Source organism: Callorhinus ursinus, unplaced genomic scaffold (genome assembly GCF_003265705.2).
Source record: "Callorhinus ursinus isolate GAN/ISIS: 27379988/994484 unplaced genomic scaffold, GSC_fseal_2.0 scaffold55, whole genome shotgun sequence".
In the NCBI taxonomy this organism is placed as follows: domain Eukaryota; kingdom Metazoa; phylum Chordata; class Mammalia; order Carnivora; family Otariidae; genus Callorhinus; species Callorhinus ursinus.
This window is the reverse complement of record NW_027397117.1, coordinates 6,006,576-6,030,198: the sequence shown is the minus strand read 5'-3', so window position 1 is coordinate 6,030,198 and position 23,623 is coordinate 6,006,576. Positions and strand designations below refer to the sequence as shown.

Genomic DNA, 23,623 nt, shown 5'->3' with positions numbered 1-23,623 from the left:
CGACTGAGCCACCCAGGCGCCCCCAGTCCTAACAGTTTTTTGGTAGAGTCTAGGGTTCTCTATATATAGTTTCATTTCATCTGTAAACAATGACAGCTTTACTTCTTTTCCAATTCGGATGTCTTTTATTACTTTTCCTTGTCTGATTGCTGTGGTTAGGACTTCCAATACTATGTTAAATAAAATTAGTGAGAGCGGACTTCCTTGTCTTATTCCTGATCTTAGAGGAAAGTAAAACTGGCCACTTTCTTACGTCATATGCAAAAATAAACTAAAAGGGAATTAAAAATTTAAATATAAGACCAGAAACCATAAAAACCCTAGAAAAAAATATAGGCAGTAAGCTCTTGGACACTGGCCTTAATAATACTCTTTTTGACTGTCTCCTAAGACAAGGACAACAAAAGTAAACAATTAATACAACTGAATCAAACTAAAAAGCTTTTGCACAGCAAAGGAAACCATCAACCAAACAAAAAGGGAACCTACTGAATGGGAGAAGACATTTTCAAATGATTTACCAAATAAGGGGTTAATATCCAAAATATATAAATAACTCACACAACTCAATATAAAAAATCTGATTAAAAAATGAGCAGAGGACCCGAATAAACATTTCTCCAAAGATGTCATACAGATAGCCAAAAGACACATGAAAAGACACTCAATATTACTCATGATCAGGAAAATGCAAATCAAAACCACACTGAGATCTCACCTCACACCTGACAGAATGGCTATTATCAAAAAGACAAAAAACAAAGAGTTGATGAGGATGCAGAGGAAAGGGAACCCTCATGTGCTGTTGGTGGAAAGGTAAAATGGTACAGTCACTATGGAAAACAGTATGGAAGTTATCTCAAAAAATTAAGAACAGAATTACCATATGACCCAGTAGTATCACATCTGTGTATTTACCCAAAGAAAACTAAAATACTGATTCAAAAAGATATATGCATCCCTCTGTTTACTGCAGCATTATTTACAACAGCCCCAATAGGGAAGCAGCCTAAGAGTCCATCAATAGATGAATGGATAAAGAAGATTACACGCATATGCACACATCCATAAAAAAGAAAAAAAATCTTGCCATCCATGAAGGCTAAGTGAAGTATCTCAAAGAAAGACAAATACCATATGATTTCACTTATATGTGGAATCTGAACACAAAACAAATGAACAAACAAAAGAAAACAGAAACACACTCACAGATATAGATAACAATCTGGTGATTGCTGGGGAGGAGGAAAGATGGGCAAAATAGGGGAAGAAGATTAAAAGATACAAACTTCCAGTTACAAAAAACTTAAGACACAGGGATGAAATGCACAGCATATAAATATAGTTAATAATATTTTAACAATTGTGTATGGTGACAGATGGTAGCTAGATTTATCATGGTGATCACTTCATAATATATATAAATGTTGAATCACTATGTTGTACAGCTGAAACTAACATAATATTGTATGTCAACTACACTTCAAAAAAAAAAACTAGAGGTAACAAATGTTGGGAAGAATGTGAAGAAAAGGGAACCCTTGTATACTGATGGTGGAAAAGAAATCTGTACACCTATTATGGAAAACAATATGGAGGTTCTTAAAAAATGCAAAATAAAACTACCATATGAGCCTACAAATCCACCCCTGGATATATATTGAAAGGAAAAGAAATCATTATCTTAAAGTGAAAATCTGCACTCCTGTGTTCACTGCAGCATTGTTTACAAAAGCCAAGACATGGAAACACCTAAGTGTCCATCTATGGATGAATGAATAAAAATGATAGCAGATACACAAACACGCATGTGTGCAACTGAATATTATTCAGCCATAAAAAAAGGACATCCTGTCATCAGCAACAATACTGATGAACCTGGAGGGCATTAAGTTAAGTGAAATAATGCCAGGCCAAGAAAGACAAACACTGTACGGGCATTACTTACACGTGGGGAAAAAAAAAAAAGTTGAACTCATACAAGTAGAATGGTGGTTGCAAGGGCCAGGGGATGGAGGAAATGGGGAGATGCTGGTCCAAGGGTACAAACGTTCACTTATAAGCTGATTAAGGGCTGAGGTTCTAATGTACAGTGTGGTGATTATAAGTTGTTTACGTTGCATTATACACTTGAAATTTGCCGAGAATACACACTGTGCATTCTCATCTCTCTCTCTCACACACACACACACGGTAACTATGTGTGTTAATTCACTTCACTGTGGTGATTATTTTATAATGTATACATATATCAAATCATCCCACTGCACATTTTAAGTATATATAATTTTATTTGTCAATTATAGCTCAATAAAGCTGAAAAAATGTACTTGGGGACCTTCTCAAAGGTTTCAGACACATGGCTGAATGAAGAATAGTTTTATTTTTAGTTCGTCATCAGTTTTCCTTTTTGGAAAAATGCTAGTAAAATCCCTTCCAAAACGTTATGTCACTGACTAGCCATTACTCTTAACCACCTCCAGATTGTGGTGTAGTACAGAGTATCTCACAACAACGGCATAACAGTGACAGAGGTTACCCTGCCCCTCCCATCCACAGCTCCCGGATTACCAATCTGCCAAAGCCCACAGACAATTAGAAAGACTATTAAAGGAGTGGGTGTGGCTAAATTTCCAGAAAGTGTTACTTGGTGTGATGAAGAATGGAATGGAGCCTGCAATCAACTAGGGCAGTTTCAGACAAATTTCCTCAGGAAAGGGAAGGGGTTTCTACAGACCATTCACCTTTTAAGAGGGACCACACAGTACAATCAGCACAGAGAAAAGTATCTGTCCTCATTTGTATAAAAAAAAAATAAAGTGAAAACAAGTCTTTCTTGAGAATAATATAATACAATCAAGAAGGCAAAAATACATGCATATTCATTGCTCCTAATTTCACTATCAGTAAATTTTCTGCTGGAGATAAACATTTATTAAAGAGTCTATCAAAATTTTCATAAACATTTCAGAACTCAGATTCGTAAATCTAAAGTTTCCTTTTCAAATCTCACCTCTTTAAAAAGAAAATGTTAAAACAACACAATCTGAATCAACATTAGGTCCAAATCCTGACATTTTTGACCATATTATAGTTCCCATATGATAAAAAGAGTGACAGTTTAATCAGAGAACAGATAAACTCCATAAGATGAAAACTGTGCTGTTTAATTCATCACCATATTTTATACTGAAGTATGTCTGGTTTTTTGCTATATTCCCAGAACCAAGAGGAAGAAAGAATGTATCTCCTGAATATATATTTTATATAGATGCATATATCTCTTCAAAAATTTCATTATAGTGTGTGTATATATATATAGATCACCTATATGTTTAATTTTATAATGTCCCCCAAAACTACAGATTTGTTTCCTTTTAGTAACATATTGATTTTGCCCAACATTAATAAAGTTAATCAACCATACTAACGAAAATGCTTTTATCTTCCCCAGAAGTAGCAATTTGACAGGAATCAAAAAATTCTCCATTAATACTCATTCGTTGTCTGACCTACAAAGAGCAGCTACATCCACCATACTGTTTTCTGTGGAACTCTATGTAAATGCTCAACAACAGGGCAATGATTTAGTAAATTATAATAAAAACCCAAAGGAATTTTGACAAACAGTACTCAGAAATATTAGAAAGAATGCTATATGGGCAAGCGCAAAAAGGAGAATAAAAAATACATAGAAACAGTCATAAAGTATAAATAAGGGCTAACACTGGAAAGGAATAAGCAAAAATGAAAACTTGTGCCAACGTTAGGATTATAATCACTTTTCTCCTAACAAAAGAAAAGAAAAATTAGTACCAAAGGGAAGAAAAGGTTCAAGTCATTACACTATTGGTTTCCTGGGGCACCTGGGTGGCTCAGTCGGTTAAGTGTCTGCCTTCGGCCCAGGTCATGATCTCAGGGTCCCATCAGCCCTGTATTGGGCTCCCTGCTCAGCAGGGAGTCGGCTTCACCCTCTGCCCTTCACCCCGCCCCTCACCCCAGCTTGTGCTCGCTCTCTCTCACCCTCTCTGTCTCTCTCTCAAATAAATAAATAAGATCTTAAAAAAAAAAAAAATTAATGGTTTCCAGCAGAGTAAATGAATTTTACAGCTATGGTCTACACTTCTGGTCATGAGTGCTAAAGTGTGATTCTAGGCTGGCGGCCCTCAGCTGCAGATGGAAGGGGCCTCACTAAATAGCTCTTCAGCTCCTAAATTCTGAGTCTTCCCTTGCCACTACAGAATCTAGCTGAATATTATAAAGTCTTCCCTTGTTTCTTGCTGAATGACAGTCACTATAATGAAGCTCTCAAAATTATACCAAGAAAGAATCTGAGTACAGTTCCCAAATGATAGCCCTTCTAATTCTCTCTAAAGGCTTTCATCTCTGTCAAGAACGTAGCACACCTGAGCCCTCCACTGGCTAAATAAATGGCCCACCACTGGGTTATCACATGCCAAGACCTATGCTTTGTCTCTGACAACTTGTTTGGTTCACTGAGTGAGTATAAGTGGCTGAACAAAAGCAAACTCATTCATGTAATTTTTCTTCATTTTACCTGTGGGTGAGGATTCCCATTAGTAAGTGTTGCCTTGCTTTTGTCTTTTATTTTTCTCTCAGACTCACACGTGCAGACTCCAGAGGCCCAAAGAAAATAATCCATTTTTTACAGATAGCCTGGAGCAGGAGGGAGAGAAAAAAGGAAAAGCAAAAGAAGGAAAAAGAAAAAAAAAAAACACACAAAGCCTTCCTTGTTCTTGTAATCTTTCTTAGACAAATTCTACATTAGAGAAAGCCACAGCTGAGGATTTTACGGTGGTGTTAAACACTACTTAAGTCCCCTGAGAGGGAAGGCATGCATTCCCTTTAGTATTCACTGTGCTAAACTACTCAGCTTTCCTGAAAGATAATCTAACAGAGCAGTCAAAAAGAGAAAGCACAGACCATGGTACTTGCACTCAGCTGCTTATATACCCGTTTCTTTCCTCCCAGGAAAGAAACCAAACAAAAATGTTCTTGGGACCAATTCTCTTAAGGCCTAGTATTCTGTCCTTGCACAAAGTAGAGACCTAATATCCTCTGACTACATCAATAAATTAATTCAGACAGTATTGTTTCTAAAACCGTGTTTCTGTGTTGTAGACAGTACACCAGAGGAAGACTAGATTTCGTGTCCTCAAGGAACTCATAATATGAACTGAAAACAAGACATAGATATACACCAGATTAACAGGAGCAGGTAGCTAAGCAAAATTAGCACAAAAACTCATGATTAGCTACCTAACTGAAAGTAAAACATACTAAGTGCAAATGCAATTACCATGAACAGTTGAAAATAACTCCAGATGTGCATATATCAAGTGGTAAAAACAAGGGCATACATATTTTGATGGGTCCAATTAATATCAGTCTATTAAGGACATGCTAAGGATTTAATGTCTACTAGTATGTTTTATTAGGAGGAAATACCATTTATTAATACCTGAATTTCAGTCTTAAGTTTTTCCACAGTTTATTCACAAATCTAATATGAAGTGTATCTCAAGACACATGATACTCAAAGACCAGCCTCAAGACTCTTCAGGGTGACAGTGTGTAATGAAGGCCCATAAGGATTATCATTTAGATGGTTACGATTGAGTATAAAACCACAGGCAAGAAACAGTTCTTGCTCTTGAGATAACAGTGATTATACTGATTATACCTGTATTAGGTAGTGACATCAGATGTTAACTAACCCAAAGTCCTCAATAAGAACTTAAAACATGAGATAAGAAAGAAAATCTGCACTTAATATATTCACTTATGGAATAAAAATGAAACATATCCCACCCTCTCGTAGGTGAATATTAACTGACCTAAAATCAAGCCAACCACATATCTTTTACAATAAATTATCTTTTGGGGCACCTGGGTAGCTTAGTCCGTTAAGCATCTGCCTTCGGCTCAGGTCATGATCCCAGGGTCCTGGGATCGAGCCCCGCATCGGGCTCCCTGCTCGGCGGGGAGCCTGCTTCTCCCTCTCCCTCTGCCCCTCCTCCCTGCTCTCTCTCTCTCTCTCTCAATATAATCTTAAAAATAAATAAATAAGGCACCAATGCATCAGACAATCACTAAAAGTAAACTGTTCCAAAACATGTTTATGCTAGTTTTATTATTTAATTTAATACCATGTAAACCAAAGATGAGCGCAAAATGCAAGTGAGATATTGCTTCCATACAAATTAAGCTGAATACTATAAACAGAGCTCCTTAAAAAATAAACTGTTGTCGAATTAAATACGAGACAACCATACAGGACTGGGAAGCAGAATCTAAAAGGAGTCTTTACTCATATTACTCATATATGTCTAAATTGTATCAACAATTTAGACATATATGTACACCCTCATAGACAATTGTGGTCAATACATTATGGATCTGGTTTATGCAAGAAAGAACAGTTGGAACACAAATCAGTGGAACCATTCTCAAAGTAACTCTCACTGCATATTTTAAAGTCCTAGGGATCTTTAAAAACAGGGGGGAGGTGGAGGGCAGAACAACAACAACAACAACAAAAAGTGTCGAGCTGGGGCGCCTGGGTGGCTCAGATGGTTAAGCGTCTGCCTTCGGCTCAAGTCATGATCCCAGGGTCCTGGGATCGAGTCCCGCATCAGGCCCCCTGCTAGGCGGGGAGCCCGCTTCTCCCTCTGCCTCTGCCTCTCTCTCTCTCTCTCTCTCTCTCTCTGACTCTCATGAATAAATAAATAAAACATTTAAAAAAAATTAAAAAATAAAAAAAGTGTCGAGGCTGCACTTCAGATCAACTTAATCAGAATTTCTAGGATTGATACCTCAACATCACTATTTTTTTAAAGCTCCCCAAGTTTTAAAGATCCCCAAAGCACAACCAATGCAAACCACTGATCTACACCAAAAGATTACTGCGAAAAGAATAATCACTTGTCTTACTATAAAATAATGTATTTAAATATACGCTTTTTTCTTTTAATGATTTCAAGCTTTAGGTAACCATTTTTATTTATTTATTTATTTATTTATTTTAAGATTTTGTTTATTTATTTGACAGAGAGAGACACAGCGAGAGAGGGAACACAAGCAGGGGGAGTGGGAGAGGGAGAAGCAGGCTTCCTGCCGAGCAGGGAACCCGACGCGGGGCTCGATCCCAGGACCCTGGGATCATGACCCGAGCCGAAGGCAGACACTTAACGACTGAGCCACCCAGGCGCCCCAGGTAACTGTTTTTAATACTACCAGAAAGTATATAACCAGATCTACTTTGGCCTAACACGTAGAATGAATGGGATTTGAATGCCTTTCTTCTACAAATGTCTACAGGTAAGAACTATCAGTTACAGCAAAGTGACTTAAAGCAAACACTTAAAAACATGTCACTCAATCACTTTTTATTTATTTTTTAATTCAATCACTTTTTAAAAAGCGTATCAAGGGACTTTTGCTTCCAGGAAGAAGAAATAGACATACTTTGCCCCTATAACTTACACAAAGTACAACTCAAAACCCTGGACATTGTGGATGAGGAAACACTTCTGTAATTTCAAGAAAGTTCTTTGGTCCTCCCTGAATAAATCTGATCTATCCTGCTCTTTCTAGAACATTGCTGAGATCCTCCAACTACACTAAGTGTACACAACAACATTCTAGAAAGGCAGAAGGAACAGTGAGTCTTGAAAAGCTGGTGGCAGGACAAGGGAAAGGCTGATGGTACCCTGGTGGGGAAGGGAAGAGATAGGAGCTTAGTTTCAATGTGCACATAGCAAAAACCTCCAATTTAAGAAGCCAAATTCATTAATTCTCTCATTTATACATGCAAAACCATACAATAAACTGTACACAGTTATTCCAAGTACTCTCAGATGTCAAAAAAGGGCAAAAATATCATCTGATAACAAAGCCAATATAAGAGTACAAATGCCTCTTTCTTTAATCCATCTTTTGCTGCAACTGTATAGCAGACAGCCTTTTAAAAAGAGCTATTACAACCTGCTGAAAAGGATGCCTCCTGCACTCAGCGCCACACAAGGGGGACAATGCTTAATGAAAGTCACATCTGATGTCCTGTGTACTCTTCATCACCGACTGACTCTATTGCCTGATGAGGTCCTCCTCATATTCTAATAAAGCAATCTGGAATTGGGCTTTTGATTCAGATTAGCTGTATCTTTCACTTCCAAAGTACGCTGGTAAAACACAGGCTTCAGATTCACCATTTGAAACAGGGTTTCCATTCACCTCCTTATACTTAAAGAGAATGACTGTATTTGAAATCCTTCCACTGGAAACGAAGACCTTGGAGCTTCTGAGCAGTTGCTTGTCCTTAAGCGTTTTCATTTGAGCTGTCAAAACTATGAACAGTCTTTCCAGTGAAATGAGTCCACTCTAAGCTTGCAGCAAAATTTATAATGTAGCCTGATATAAAGACTGAGTTCTTTTGGTCTCAAACAACATAATAAGAACAGAGGAAACAAGGTTTTGCCATGTCCAACTTCTACTGCCTATTAAGTGAGAATAAAGAGATTCATAGTGCCATGCTCCATAGCTTGTCCCATACTTTACATTTCTTTTGAAGTTCAAAACTGGTTTTCTCACACAAATTTACTGCTTCATTCTAGCAGAAGCAGCCAATAAAATTCTAGAAAATACTAGTAAGAGTTTAGGTATGGTCATCATGATTATGCAAATTTCCAAACACACTGCATAAACAGGTTGCAAATTAACTGAAGTTAAAGACAGAGTTACAGAATACACTTTAAAATTATGAACAGATGTGTAAGGTTCAAGCAGGTCAGCCAATGGGGTTAAATAATATTTATAATAATCTCAGAGCAGTTATTCAAAGAAACATCTCTTACCAAAGAAACAAACAAGTGTACTCACTTTCCCCCACCAAACTCAACACCTCATTGAATTGAATGTTTCAAGAAGCAAAAGCTATTGTTCCCTACACTATATGTTCTTTCTGGCTAAAGCAGCTAACAATTTTTTTTTAAGAAAACTAGAATCAATTCCAATCATATTACAAAAATGCATGGTCAGAATTGCTTGGGAAAAGAAAAATACTGCAAAGATGATGATAATTTTTCGGGATCTCTATCTTGATGGAATAGCGTTGAAGAGGGGGGTGAAGATGCAAATGTGTGCTATTGATAATATAACTTATATAAAGCAAGGTAAACTTGCAATGGAGCTGCTTCTAGCAAAGCTTAGCAAAGTATGATGACATTTCAAGTAGAAATGGGAGAAACATAATCACCCTCTTTCGAGCACCTACTACCAGGCCCTATGCAATGCAAACACTTTTAATTAAAAACATGTCATTCAATCATTTTTTTAATTCAATCACTTTTTAAAAAGCCTATCAAGGGACTTTTGTTTCCAGGAAGAAGAAATAGACGTACTTTGCCCCTATTACTTACACAAAGTACAACTCAAAACCCTGGACATTGTGGATGAGGAAACATAATGTTCTGAGATGTGAAGAGAAGGAAGACCAGTTAGAAAACTGGGGACCCAAAAAATGAGATGGTGGGGAGTTCCCTAGGTTTTTTGTTTTAGGTTTTGTTTCTTGCCTCAAATATCCCAAACCATGATCTGAAGAAGGCAGAAGAAACCCAAAAACACCAACAGCAGATACAGACAAGGCCCCAAGAAAAGTCCGCTCTCTTTAGACAAAGGACCAGAAATGAGTCAAACTAGCAACACAAACAACTGTTGGACAAACACCAGAGAAAAACCTGGGACACACTCCCTTCCCCCTCAGCAAGGCTGAGTGGGAAGCCTACACTTCCACCCTCCCTCCCCAGGCTTTACCAAGTCACCTCATCACCACAGCTCCTGGCTGTGAGAGAAGCCGGAGTGGAGATTCTGGACCTTCACCTCTGCCAGGCAGGACAGAGCTCCTCCATGTCAGTGGAGACCACATGAGAAGCCTAAATCCTCAAGGGGCAGTAAGGAGGCGCCTCCTACTTTTCCCCACTGGGGCGGTATAAGGAAAGGTATTGTGGAGAATCCCGGCCTGGAGGCAACAAGACCACCCTCCTCCCCTGTAGTGTCAGGGGAGGCCATGAGGGCAGCAGCAAGGAGACATCATTACCCCTCTCATTCAGGATGGGATCAGCTGAGGCTTAGAGGGGAAATGAAAATCCTACTCAGCGCTAACTAGGATGTACTCTCCCCTTCAGGGGAAAACTGAGGTCAAGTTGGAAACCAGGACTTCCATCCGAACGTGGTAACACCTTTCTCCTGCCAGAGAGTCAGAAAAATCCAACTAAAAACATAATGTTTAGATAAGATCCATAGTCTCAAAACATAATACAGGCATACCTCGTTTTACTGTGCTTCACTTTATTACATTTTTAACAAATTGAAGGTCTGTGGCAGCCCTGAGTCAAGCATATCTATCCACACCATTTTTCCAAAAGCATTTGCTCACTTCATGTCACTGTGTCAACATTCTGGTAATTCTTGCAATATATCCAACTTTTTCATTATTATTATATTTGTCCTGGTGATCATCAGTGATGCATATTTTAACCATAAACTATTTTTAAAGTATATATCCAAGTTTTTTTTAGATGTGATGCTTTTCCATGCTTACTAGATGACAGTGTAGCGCAGATGTAACTTTTATGTGCACTGGGAAACCAAAAAATTCATCTGAGTTGCTTTATTGTGATATTTGATTCATTGTCATGGTCCAGAACAGAACCTGTGGATCTCCGAGGTATGCCCATACTCAAAAAAATATCCAGGTATCAATATCACTCCTTAGATCAAGAACCAGAAAACTCTCAAACTGAAAGGAAAAAGGCAATAGACACCAACACTGAGATAACAGACAAGTTAAATAATCTGACAAAGATTTTAAATACCTACCATAAAAATGCTTCAGCAAACAATTACAAACATGCTTGAAACCGAAGAAAAAATAGAAAAAACACAGCAAAGTCTCAGCCAAGAAATAGAAGATATAAAGAAAAACCAAGAGAAAATTTTAGAATTCAAAGTCACAGTATGCAATAAAAATAAAAACTCAAAAACTGAAAAATTGCTGAAAGAAATTAAAGATGATACTAATAAATGAAAAGACATCAATGTTTATAGAATGGAACACTTAATATTGTTCAGATTTGCATTCTACCCAAAGAGATCTACAGATTCAAAGCAATTCCTATCAGAATAAAAACTGCCTGTCAGGGAATTGCAGAAATAGACAAATTCACCCTAAAATTCAAATGGAATCTCAAGGGACTCCAAATACCCAAAACAATTTTGAAAGAAATATAACGAAGTTGGAAGACTGACACTTTATTTCAAAACCTATTACAGTAATCAAAAACAGTAGAGTACAAGCATAAGGACAAATAGACCAATGAAACAGAATAGAGAGCCCAGAAATAAGCCCCTTGTGTATATGGACAAATGATCTTTGACAAGGGTGCCAAGACCACTCAGTGGGAAAAGGACAGTCCCTTCAACAAATGTGCTGAGGAAACTGGATATCCACATGCAAAAGAATGAAGTTAGTCCATTATTATACATCATACACAAAAATTAACTCAAAATGAAATAAAGGCCTAAACATTAAAACCTAAAATTATAAAATTCCTTGAAAAAAACATAAGGGAAAAGCTTCATGACTTTGGATCTGACAATGATTCCTCAAACCAAAAGCACAAAAAGCAAAAGAAAAAAAAATTTGATGGGGCTACATCAAACTAAAAAACTTTTATATATCATAGAACACAATCAACAGAGTAAAAAGGCAACTTTATGAAATGGAAGAAAATGTGTGCAAATCAGTGGTTAATGTCCAGAATATACAAAGAACTCCTACAAATAAACAACAAAAAAATCAAATAACCTAATTACAGAATGGGTAAAGGACTTCAATAGCTATTTCTCCAAAGATATATATAAGTAAACGGCCAAAAACCCTATGAAAAGGTGTTGAACATCAGAAACCATCAGAAAAATATGAATCAAATATAAAATTATAAAACTCTTTAAACAAAAAAAAAGTAAGAGAAATCTTCAGGATCAAGGGATAGATGAAGCAAAAAGTTCTTAGACTTAACAAAAAAAGCAAGGCATATTAAGGAACAAAGTTATAAATTAGACTGTCTCAAAATTTATTTCTTTTTGCTCTGTGAAAAATGCTGTTAAGAGAATGAAAAGACACGCTATAGATTGGGAGAAAATACTTACAAACCATATATCAAATAATATACTAGTATCTAGAGTACAATAAGAATTTTTAGAAACTGAACAGTAAAGGTAAAAAACCCAATTGGAAAACAGGCAAAAGACATTTAATGAGAAAGAGATATTTAACAAAAGATATTCAGATGAAAAGCAAGCACATGAAAAGATGTTTAACATCATCAGCTATTAACAGGAAAATGCAAATTAAAGCCACAATGAGAATGTACAATGCATGTACAGCCACTCTGAAGACAGTCCGGTGGCTTCCTAAAAATTAAATATGCTACCCAGCAACTGCACTCCTGGCATTCATCCCATGGAAAAGAAAACTTAAATCTACACCAAAACCTGTACACAAATGTTCACAGCAGTTTTATTTATAACAGAAAAAACTGGAAACAATGCAGATGTCCTTCACTGGGGGAATGATTAAAATCCTTAACAAGAGAATATTACCCACACACCAAAGGGAACATCATACAACAACCTGGAGGAATCTCCCTCATGTTGAACGAGAAAAGACAAACTCCAAAAGTTAGATAGTACATCATTCCATTTATGTAACATGCTTGAGATGACAAAACAGTATGGAGGAAAAAGTACTGGTTCCCAAGAGTCAATGCAGAGGCGGGAAGAAAGTGGTATGGCTATAAAAGGCCAGACCACTGAGAGGTTTTTGGGTAACAGAATTTTTAGCATCTTGACTACATTACAGTCAATATCCTGGTTGTGATATTATACTATGCTTTTACAAGATGTTACCTTTAGGGGAAACTAGATAAAGGGCACATAGTATCTCTCTGTATTATTTCATACAACTGCATATGAATCTACTAGCATTTCAACAGAAAAAGTTTAATTTTAAAAAAGCTTATTAGGCAATTGCTAGTGGGTTTCACACTTCTCTTGTATTTATCAATTAAGTCTAATAAAAATGATTAAGACTAAAAAAAGTACATTAGGCAATAATCTTCCCAATTTAATAGATAACAATTTTATCAAGTTTCTATATATTGCCCAAAGTCATATACTATCAATAAATGGCAGAAGCAGAATTAAAACTCAGGTTTGCCAGACTCCCAAAGAGAGTCACAGAGTAATCAATAACATTTAAGGAATAACTGAGCATCTGTTTTATGCCAATATTACTGATACAAAAAAAGACAACACAGTTCTGGTCTTTAGGATCTTATGGTGCTATAGAGGCATAGACTGGTGGATAATTACAATGCAACTCATTATGTATATACAAGAACAAGTGCATAACTGTTGAGAGAGATCAAGTGAGGATTCTTAGGGAGGAGAGGGCAGTCATTAATAAGCGGGGGACTAAGAGACTCAGACCTTTTAACAATAGTATTCTAGCAGTGTCTTATAGCATGGGAAGGTATCATGAATGGCAGCATGGAGACCAATTAGGAGGCTCCTCTAATAAGCCAGAAACAAGATGGTAAGAACAGAACTAAAGCAGGTCATTTGGAAACACAGATAACCAAGCTGGATAGTGACAACTTACCTATGGTAGGAAACACAAATACATTTGATTGAGGAAAAAGAAACTAACTGCATTTTAGAGATGTTGCATTAGAGGTATCTGTTGAACATCAGGACAGATATCCAACTAGTCAATTAAAAAAAAAGAATGAGGCTAGGTAGCAACCTAATTAAAGAAAGAGATAATTCGGGGCACCTGGGTGGCTCAGTGGGTTAAGCAACCGACTTGATTTCAGTTCAGGTCATGACCTGAGGGTCGTGAGATGGAGTCCCACACTGGACTCTGAGCCAGCACACAGTCTGCTTGGGATTCTCCCTCTCCCTCTCCCTCTCCCCCTGCCTGCTCTCTCTAAATAAATGAACGAATGAATGAATGAATAAAATCTTTTGAAAAGAAGGAAAGAAAGAGCTAACTAATAATTTAAATGAAGATACTACAGGGAAATGTGTATGTGGTTGTGGTAAAAGAGAAGTTTATTTTACTATATACATATACAGATACAGATATTATTAAATTTTAGAAAGGGATCACAATCCTGATGATCATGGGAAAGTAATATTCTCCTGTTGCCAATGATTTTGATAATGCATTACTTGAATTTCTTAATTTTTCTTGATCACTATTTAAGACTGATGAAATCATTTTTTCCTAAATGTAAAACAAGAAATGACTGGCTATTAAAGGTATCACATAATGTATTTTCTTACAATTGCGGACAAACTTCACAGATGAAATACCTTTCTAACAAATACAAGCTTATACTGAATCATTTGGTCAGCATTTGGGAACAAAGGGATTTCTTTTTGCCCCCTTAAAAAATACTGGAGGAAATTTCAAATTAACAGCCCTGTAAAAAGAGTCGCCTTTTGGAAAAATGTGGAAAAGAATGGTTTAAATTTGTCTTTTAAGCATCCCTGTCCTTTGGTTTACACTAAAGGTTTTTATCTCTCCAGATGAAACTAAACTCATTTGGATGAGTTTTGGAGGGGGGAAAAAAGCAAACCTCCAATGTAAGTTTAAAAAAATAAATCATTGGGAAGGAATAAAAGAACAAAAGTTCCACTGAGAATCACAGAGATCCAGAGCACCATTAAGCACATGTCAAAAACAAGAGTGAGATTTTTGCTTCTCTTCCCCCCTCCCATCGCTAATAAAAGCAAGATATTCTTCAATTAGCTATGGAGCCTTACATTAAGCTTTATGATACACACACGTCTTGGTACATGAAAGCATTCTCTCCTCGTTTTTTTGCTAAAGGAATACTAATATGGTCATTCAGATGAGGCAATTAATTTAACATCCCCCTCCTTTTCCTTTTTAGGAAGGTCATTCCTTGAAATGCTTTTCCTCTTTTTAACATTACTTTACTCTCATTCCTTAACTCTGAGTTTCAGATTTCTAGGGCAGGACATTCATGGTGAAAGGAAAAGGTTAAGGAGGTAGAACACAGTTTTAATTTATCAAAATTCATATAACAGCCAACAATGGGTAACAGGCTGTTCCAAGGAAAGTAATCCACAGAAAAAAAAAGTAAATCCTAAACCAAAATGTTACCTTTCCTGACTCTAATATTTTGGTTATAATAATTTTAAGAGTTAACAATGCAAACGGCTTAAAATGGAGGGTGGGGCGCCTGGGTGGCTCAGTCCGTTAAGAGTCTGACTCTTGGGGCGCTTGGGTGGCTTCAGATGGTTAAGCGTCTGCCTTCAGCTCAGGTCATGATCCCAGGGTCCTGGGATCGAGTCCCACATCTCCCTCTGCCTCTCTCTCTCTCTTTCATGAATAAATAAATAAAATCTTTAAAAAAAAAAAAGAGTCTGACTCTTGATCTCGGCTCAGCTCAGGAACCACAGGGTTGTGAGTTCACATCCCACACTGGACTCCATGCTGGGCATGGAGCATATTTTCAAAAAAATAATAAAATAAAGAAAAAATGAAATGGAGGATGGATCTTTTTAAGTAAAAATCCTATATATTTTGATTAGTATACACATACACATACATGGGTAAAGAACAAGTAATTATGCTGTCATAAAAACATAGCAGAAACAGATTCATACAAGAAAAAAAACAATGTGGGAAAATGAGCCCTAAGTATACTAACTTCTTTTTTAAACTAGAAGAATGGAAGAGGGATTTTTCAACATGCTTATGCATTATAATCATAAAAAATAGGGCAACAGTCACCACAATTTCCATCTTGCCACATCACGGCTACCTTCTCTAGGGTTTCAGCTTATCTCGACAGTCAGTATGCCAATACTGTCAACATGCAAATCAAGGAAGAAAGGATTTTAAAAAGGAGGCATTTTAGGTTGCCCCTGGAAACCTCATTACTAACCCTATAAATTCCCAACAGAGTAAGTGACATGTATGGATCCAGAACCAAAAAGATGGTCCTCGTCCCCAGGGAAGTGAAAATACTCCTTCCCCCCCCACAGCCTAGTAATGATACATTAAAACATCGAACTGTAATCAAAATTTCAGATGCAACCGAAATTCAGGGTTTCCCTAAAAATGTAACCCCACCCCCGCAACAGACAGTAAAGGGACAGTCTTATAAACAGTCTGTCAAAATGATGGGGATTCTTCCTATACCCCAAAACACTGCAAAGCTCTTTTCTACATTCATGAATGAGTCAAGTCAGCTAACTGAGAGAAAAAAATAAAAACTCTGACTAAGCAAACTATAGGTAACGGGAAGAGATTGTCAATTTGTCTCAGGACAGAAAACACATTAAGGTTCGTAACAAATACTCCTCTTGGAAACTATTCTGTATCTAAAGCAGCGTCGCCTGTCTTTCCAATGAACGCGGTTTCATTATTTTCCTTCTTCAGATTCTGAATCATGCTTCTGGGACCAGGTTTGAAGATTCTTTCCTCGCGGTCAATGGCAACGTCAGACTGTCAGCGCAGAGCCTGTCTTTCATCCAAGAATCATTAAGCCAGAGGAAACACATTCACAAACACAACTTCTGGGCTCATTTGAGTCCCTCGGTAGCCAGAGGAGCCTGTCCACAGGAGAAGGGGTGGGGGGGGGGGGGAGAGGCAGGTTTCCCTTGGGAAAAGAAAACATATCGACTTACCTTCTCTGCATACTTGAACTTGACATAGAACCAGCTTGACTTGATCATTGTCTCACCTCCTGCCCTCAGAGGAAAAGATGATGGAAAAAATAAAAAGGAAAAGAAAAACGAAACAAACCAAAACAGTATAACGCTGAAGAAAAAGCAGTGTTTCCGGCAAAGGCTTCTTTCAGATGCTGAGCTTTCTAAAGGATGCCATGTATTCAAAGGCAGGAGGAGCAAAGGAGAGAGAAGTAGGAAAATGCACTGTTTCAAACCTGGCCTCCTTCCCCTTTTAAGTTTCTGTACACCTTCCCTTAGCGCCTAAGACACCCTGTGTGATCCTTCAGCCACCGGAAACCGCCCTCCAGAACTGCCTGGCTGAGCTGCCTGCTCTTCGCTCCCTCCTGCTCCCTCCCTCTGTGTTGCTCTCTTGGCTGGCTGACAACAGAATTCCTCAAATGGGCTTCAGCTGCCTTCCTCACAAATGGCACAAGTCCGGAAAGGCAGGAGGCAGGCCCTGGCCGGGACCCTCCCAGAAGGACAGCCTCCTCCTCCCACCCCTACCCCTGGGATGAATAATGAGCTCCAGCACTCCCCCTCAGGACTCAGATTAACACCTGGCCAAACATTACTCTGATAAGAGCCTGTGTCCAGATAAAGGACTCTGCCACAGCTTTAACCCCATGGTCCCCAAAACAAGATCAGGAGGTGACCTTTCTCCACGGCTACAGAAGATTACAACACTAGAAACAGTCCAGTCTCTTTAGCAAAAAGTGAGTAAGAATCCATTTTAAATTCTCCAGCTGAGACAACATCTTTTGACCTCTCGTAGCCAGAGAAAGAGAAACTGGGCCAGCTTTCTCTTGCTATTCCCTTTTACTTCTACTAGCTGCCAAAACAGCTCCTGGTATTCAGCCTCAGGAACCAACAGCTTGGAAAATGATTGACACTTAAACATACATTCTTTTTCCCAGAAACGTAAAGACAGTGTTTTTATTTTTGTTTTACTACTATTAACCCATTAAACTTTTCAAGATTTCAAGAAAGAAAAAAAAAAACATGAAACAGAATCACAGCACCTATTTTACAAGATGCAAGAAACAGAAGAAATGGAGAATGAGGGGAGAAATCCCTGAGCATGGCTCCAGCAGGTGTGAGCACGCCGCCCCCCCGCACCACTGTGCTAGGGACAGCACCCTGCCACAGTCAGACACGTGGGAAACCGCCAGCCCCAAGATATTTAACAGTATGTCAGCACATCTCTTGTCCTTACTTCCCACACCCCTACTCCAAGTAATAAATATTTACTTATTCAATTCACCTGGATTTAAAAGTACATTCTATAGGATGCCGTATACTACCCTCACCTGCAGAGAGAAACAGGTGAGTCTGAGTTTTCATCATCAGCTTCCACCTTTCCAAGTGGTTTGAAAGAAAGTCTGAAATATTTTACCACTCAGCTGCTCAGTGCCCACTTTTATTCCAAAGGATGAATGGGGCAATGAAGCCTCTATGCTGTTCTAACAAGTAACCTTTCCTGCCAATCAGGAGGAGCAAAGTCTACATGGGGTTTATTTCCCCTTCACATCCGCAAATGACCAGGAGCACGTGTGGACCATCATCATTCCCCAACCTTTGTGTCATAGAAGCTCCAACCCTACCTCCTCCCTACAGACCCTTCCTTTGAGGTCCATCATGCTTTCCCTAGTCAGGGTGTTTGCAGGTGGAACATTTGCGGAGGCCTACATGTCATTTACTGAACGCCTTGATGGAGAAGGAATATGCTTCCATTTTGGAAGCTGCTATCACACACCGTGAAGCTAAGAAGCAGCTTCATTTTAGCATTCCCAATTCTAGGAGCAATTATCACTGAAAGCCCCCTTGAAAAACTCTACCCCCTACCATCACAATAATCACAAACCTTCCCATAATGTTTTTGAATAAGTCTTTTCCTCCACAGGCTCCCAAACACCCTAATACTATCTCAGCAGAACAGATACACAAGTGCACAAGCAAACCTCTGTACTGAGATTGACAGCAAGTGTGTCAAAACTCATCTCCTCACATGCACGGACCATAAAGAATCTCAGTGGAGTCTAATTTGAGTTGGTACTGTATAAATCACTTTGGAGGTAGGAAATAGAGTGAATGAATAGAGTTCATACCTGAAGGCCACTAATTTCTCTGAGAACAATGACTCAATTCTTACTGGCCCCTCTCCCTTCCCTGCATCTAGAACACCTTTATATCCCCCTATTACATCACCTAACTCATATTCTCTCATCCTTTGGATTGGCACTTAGCTGTCACTTCCTCCAAGAAGCTTTCCTTACCCTCATCCCTGAGCCTGGGTCACGTGCATCTATCACATACTTAACTTCTTCCCCCCTTTGTAGCACTTCTCATACAATGTTCTTTTTGCCCATTTACTTCTCTACATCTCCCTCTGAAGTAGAGGCCTCTCCCAAGCAAGTCCCCAGCCTCCCTCAGTCACATTCACAGCCTGTGTCTTGGGACTGGTGCCTGGACACAGCTAATGCTCAGTTTTTGATGGATGGGATGGTGGGGGGGGGGGAATTAGATCACATGGCACGAATGGACCTGAGACAATGCATTAAAGTCCTTAGCACATTTTCTCTAGCACAGTAAGTTCCTGATAAATTTTTGCTAAGATTGCAGCCTTCCATGCGGACAGTTTGGAACTGCGACCAAGGGGACAAAGGGAGCCACTTGGTAAATGTACTGATGGGCAACACTGGAAAATCCTTCAGATACTGAGGCCCACTATAATATCTATATAACATTATGTAATCTACATAAATTATAATAACATTCCAGACAGAGTTTTAATTCTCTCAAGTGGAACACAGAAGCTCAAGAGAGGGCAGACAGCTGACATGTTCCTGAAGGAAGTGGCAGGAGGACAAGAACTTCTAGGAACTGTGTGTGCCAGTAAGAAAAGCAGGGAGGGGTTCCCATTTAACAAGGCTGGGTGAGGAAAGAGGTGAGGCCAGAGGGGCCTGTGGTCTGAAAAGAAGGTGAGGTGTACAGGGTTTCACTGGACAGAGGGAATGGGGAGGGGAAAGGAGACTGCCTGACCACGGACTGACTGTACTTACAGACATGATGGCAAGACATTCTGTGTTCAGGGACAAGACTATGGAAGATTGGTTCTTTTAGAGGTCAATTCATTTCCTCATGATGTTCCCCCCCTTTTACTATAAATCCAAATGCTCATGGAGAAGAAGAAAAAGTAAGATAACAGAAGATTCCAAACAGCTAGAATTTGGTAATCAAGTATTTGGACTCATTTGTAGGTTTAGTGAATATTCTGATTGGGAAGGGACTTTAAAAGCTCATGAAAACCAATAGTGTCTAACTTTTAGCATGAGGCCCCCCTTTTAATTAAAAAGAAATAACGAAGTCCTCACTTGATAACATACTGAATTTTAGCAGGCATTCATTAATTGGAGAAACACAAAATGTAAGAATTTAATAATGTTTTTTAATGAATTTCTATTTTATTAACCATCCCTTCTAGAAACACCTAAAAATAACACGCATACAAGGACATGCTGCATGTGACCTATTTAGTGTCCTGATAAAGACTGTGCCTCCCAGACTGGGAAGTGACCTGGATCAAAGACCACAGTGATGAAAGGAGCGAAGCCCAGAGAGGTACAGTGACTTCACCACGGTCTCACAAGGACTGTGGTTAAGCTGGTCTATGTGTCTTCCCAGCTCCTGAGCCTAGCTTCAGGTCACTGCACATAAGTGCATCCTGAGAATACCAGTAAGGCTACCACGGTGTTACACATTTCTGGTCACACAGCATGATCATGGAACAGACAGAATTAATAACACAATACAAATTCTCTTAGAGTCCAGGGGAGATAAAATAAAATTGCTATTTTATCCCCGCAAATTATCTAATATTTGCATGAATACAAGGCATTGCCTAACGGGACATAAGGAAGGAAATGAGCATCAAATACAGAAGCAGATTTCTGGTTGTGTTTGTTTAAAGCATCTTAAAAGAGGGGAAGGACGAGAACTGATGGCGGCAGGGCAAAAAGGCTACGTTGAGAGAGTGCAATGCAACAGGCAGTGGCTACCCCCAAGAGCTTTAGGGATAGAGGGACCACGTCACATGCTGGGTGCAACTGCAAACTCGTTCCCTCTCTCAACCTCAAGTCCCCCATCTGTACACTGAGACTCATCAAACCTACCTTAAAATGGGCCCGTGTTTGTAAAGCAGTTAACATAGCTCAAGGCTCATGACTGAGTCATGAGCAGTGTCACCTACAACTATAGTACAACCTCCTCCCTTTGCTTAGTAGCTACTGTCAGCTGGAAGCACCATCAAAATTTCACTTCCTAGACTTCAAGTCAGAACCTCCACCTGCTGTAATAGAGCCTTAATCACACTCTGATTACGTTCAAAGCCTGTCTTGCCAAAAGGAAGGGGAGCGAAGAGCTGGGAAGACACCATAAGTCTACCTAGCTCCCTCTAGCTCCCTCTACTACTAACATAAGTAGTAGAAGATGCCATGGCTTGTGAGCTGCAAGGCAATCATCTCCAACAATAGCAGCATGTTCCCTAAGAGAAATAGGACTGCTTTTGTATCCTCCATGTCTCCTGGAGAATTAAAAGTCCACAAAAACATACACAGAAATTTAACAAACTAGCAATTGAATTCTTTTAATATCTCTGAAACCATCACCAAGACAGGCTTTCCACAGCAATTCATTTTCATTTTCTGACATAAACTCCTGCTCCTTCCAACTCCCACCAGCCTTGTTTTGTTTCCTTTTAAACAGACGTTTACTGTTTGAAGGGGGCAGTCTGTGCGGAGGACTGCTTCAGCTGCACTAAACGGACTCCATTTCCATCCCAGCTGCACTTGGAACACACCATTTCCTCTGGCAGAGCATCTGAACGCTCGTTAAGAGAGGCTGAGGAGGTATGATGGGCGCTCAGGACTTGCCCTGTTCTCAACAAACAGGCCTGGTCCCCGCTCTTATAAAACTTTCGAAAGGCTCATTACCTGTCATCCGACCTTCATATGTGGTGTTTCCTTTGCTGGGAAAGACCCTTCCTCTTTTCTTGAACCCTCCTTGTCCCTGCCCAACCAAGCACATGCTCTGCATGCAACACACACACGCAACACACACGCAACACACACACGCAACACACACACAACACACACGCACACACACGCAACACACACCACACACGCGCGCACACACACGCAACACACACACGTGCGCCAACACACACAACACACACACAACACACGCAACACGCGCACACACACGCAACACACACACGCAACACACACACACACAACACACACACACACACACACACACACCACCACCACCACCTTGGCTTAACTCACAATTCTCCTCTCAGACCTCAAATCCTGACGAAAGCTGCCCTTGGCCCTCCAAGAAAGCATTTGCTAATGAAACTGTTCAGAAGTTTAGCTTCGCAGCAAAGCTTCAAATTACTTGAACACAAATTACAAAGAGATACAGCTGACTTGTAAACAGAAAGATTTTTATCCTATTTCCTGCTATTCAGAAGCAGGGAAAAAAAAAAGCCACATGTTCTTTCCTACTCATTACACTCCATGACAAATGTGTTCTTCCTTACACCCTTAGGGGAAGGGAGAGATGCACATCAGCTGAGCATTTCAGGAGACAGACATCGTGCCTGTGTTACCTGCATCTGACCTCCTCTCTGCTCCTAAGAGGCACAGGGCCTCGCAGGAAAAAAGCCAAGGCTCACTGCCAAGAACAGACTCAAAGGGCACCACTCCAAGCTAAGTAGTTTCCAGAGTCCTTGAGGGAATCAGGCCAAAGTCCCACCTAGGATTTTCAAGGTGGGAAAAGGTTCTCAACATCTTGTAGGAAGACTAGAGGATGAGAACAGCCTCCCCACAGGTCAGGTCCAGGCTCCTTGTCCCTCTGAAGAGTCCACTCCTGGATGATGTTCCTCCCGTCATAACTTATCCGGGCAAGCAAACTCAAGCTATCCCAGAGTTAGATACGTGAATAATGACCTATATTATGCGCTGAAGTATAGCAAATAATGCTCAATTTCTGAACCAATTACCTTCATAGAGGTGAACTTTAATACTTAGAATTCCTTGAGGTTGTTTGAGCTTTATTTTTTTTTCCTTAAAACTTTCCAAAACGCCCGAAGAAAGGTCAAATTGTTTAAGACTGAGTTAAAGGCAGGAAACCAATAATCCTCTTTTGAGAGGGAGAACTAAACAGAGCTTTACAACATGGTCTCTGTCTATACAAGCAATATGTTAAGGAACTTCTATTTATTTTTGTTATAGAACTATGTTCAGTTGGATAAACTAGTTGAATAAATTGTCTCTGTCTGACATTAAGGGCCATGGAAATCTGAACGTAAGAAAGTGATTCAGGCATTGTCCATACTTTCATTGATATATATGGAAAAGACAACTGAAGCCCATACAGAAGGAAGGGTATATATTTGAAGGAAATTATCAAAATATACTGAGGTTACAACTAGTAACAGGATCAATGTTGAAGAGATTTTTCTAAAAGGTTCCCAATAGATACGCTATAATTTACTTTAAAATATAAACGTATCCAAGCTCTGATCTGATCACCTTGTCTATATCTAAAACATATGTATCTAAAACATTAAAAACCAAGACACAAAGGCAGCATCCTCTCCCTTGGATTTCAGAACTTGACAGAGATGAAGGGGTTCTATATTTCACATAAGCCACATTCCAGATTCCTGATTAAGTGTTCCATCCAAAACTCCACACCAACAGGATCTAGT

The 23,623-nt window shown here is 39.2% G+C and overlaps 1 protein-coding gene across 5 annotated transcripts in view; it reads right to left on the bottom strand.

The window, feature by feature from the left end:
• AUTS2 (activator of transcription and developmental regulator AUTS2) overlaps positions 1 to 23,623 on the bottom strand; it is a 1,158,197-nt gene that overhangs the window by 756,353 nt on the left and 378,221 nt on the right. Inside the window, exon 1 of one of the 5 annotated variants that reach the window (XM_073884255.1) lies at positions 16,810 to 17,218. The exons of the other annotated variants lie outside the window; for them this stretch is intronic. Within the exon in view, the coding sequence (XP_073740356.1) occupies positions 16,810 to 16,857 (48 nt within the window). The 5' untranslated portion in view covers positions 16,858 to 17,218. Of the gene's footprint in view, positions 1 to 16,809; positions 17,219 to 23,623 lie in introns of those variants that run through there. 5 annotated transcript variants of the gene reach the window in all.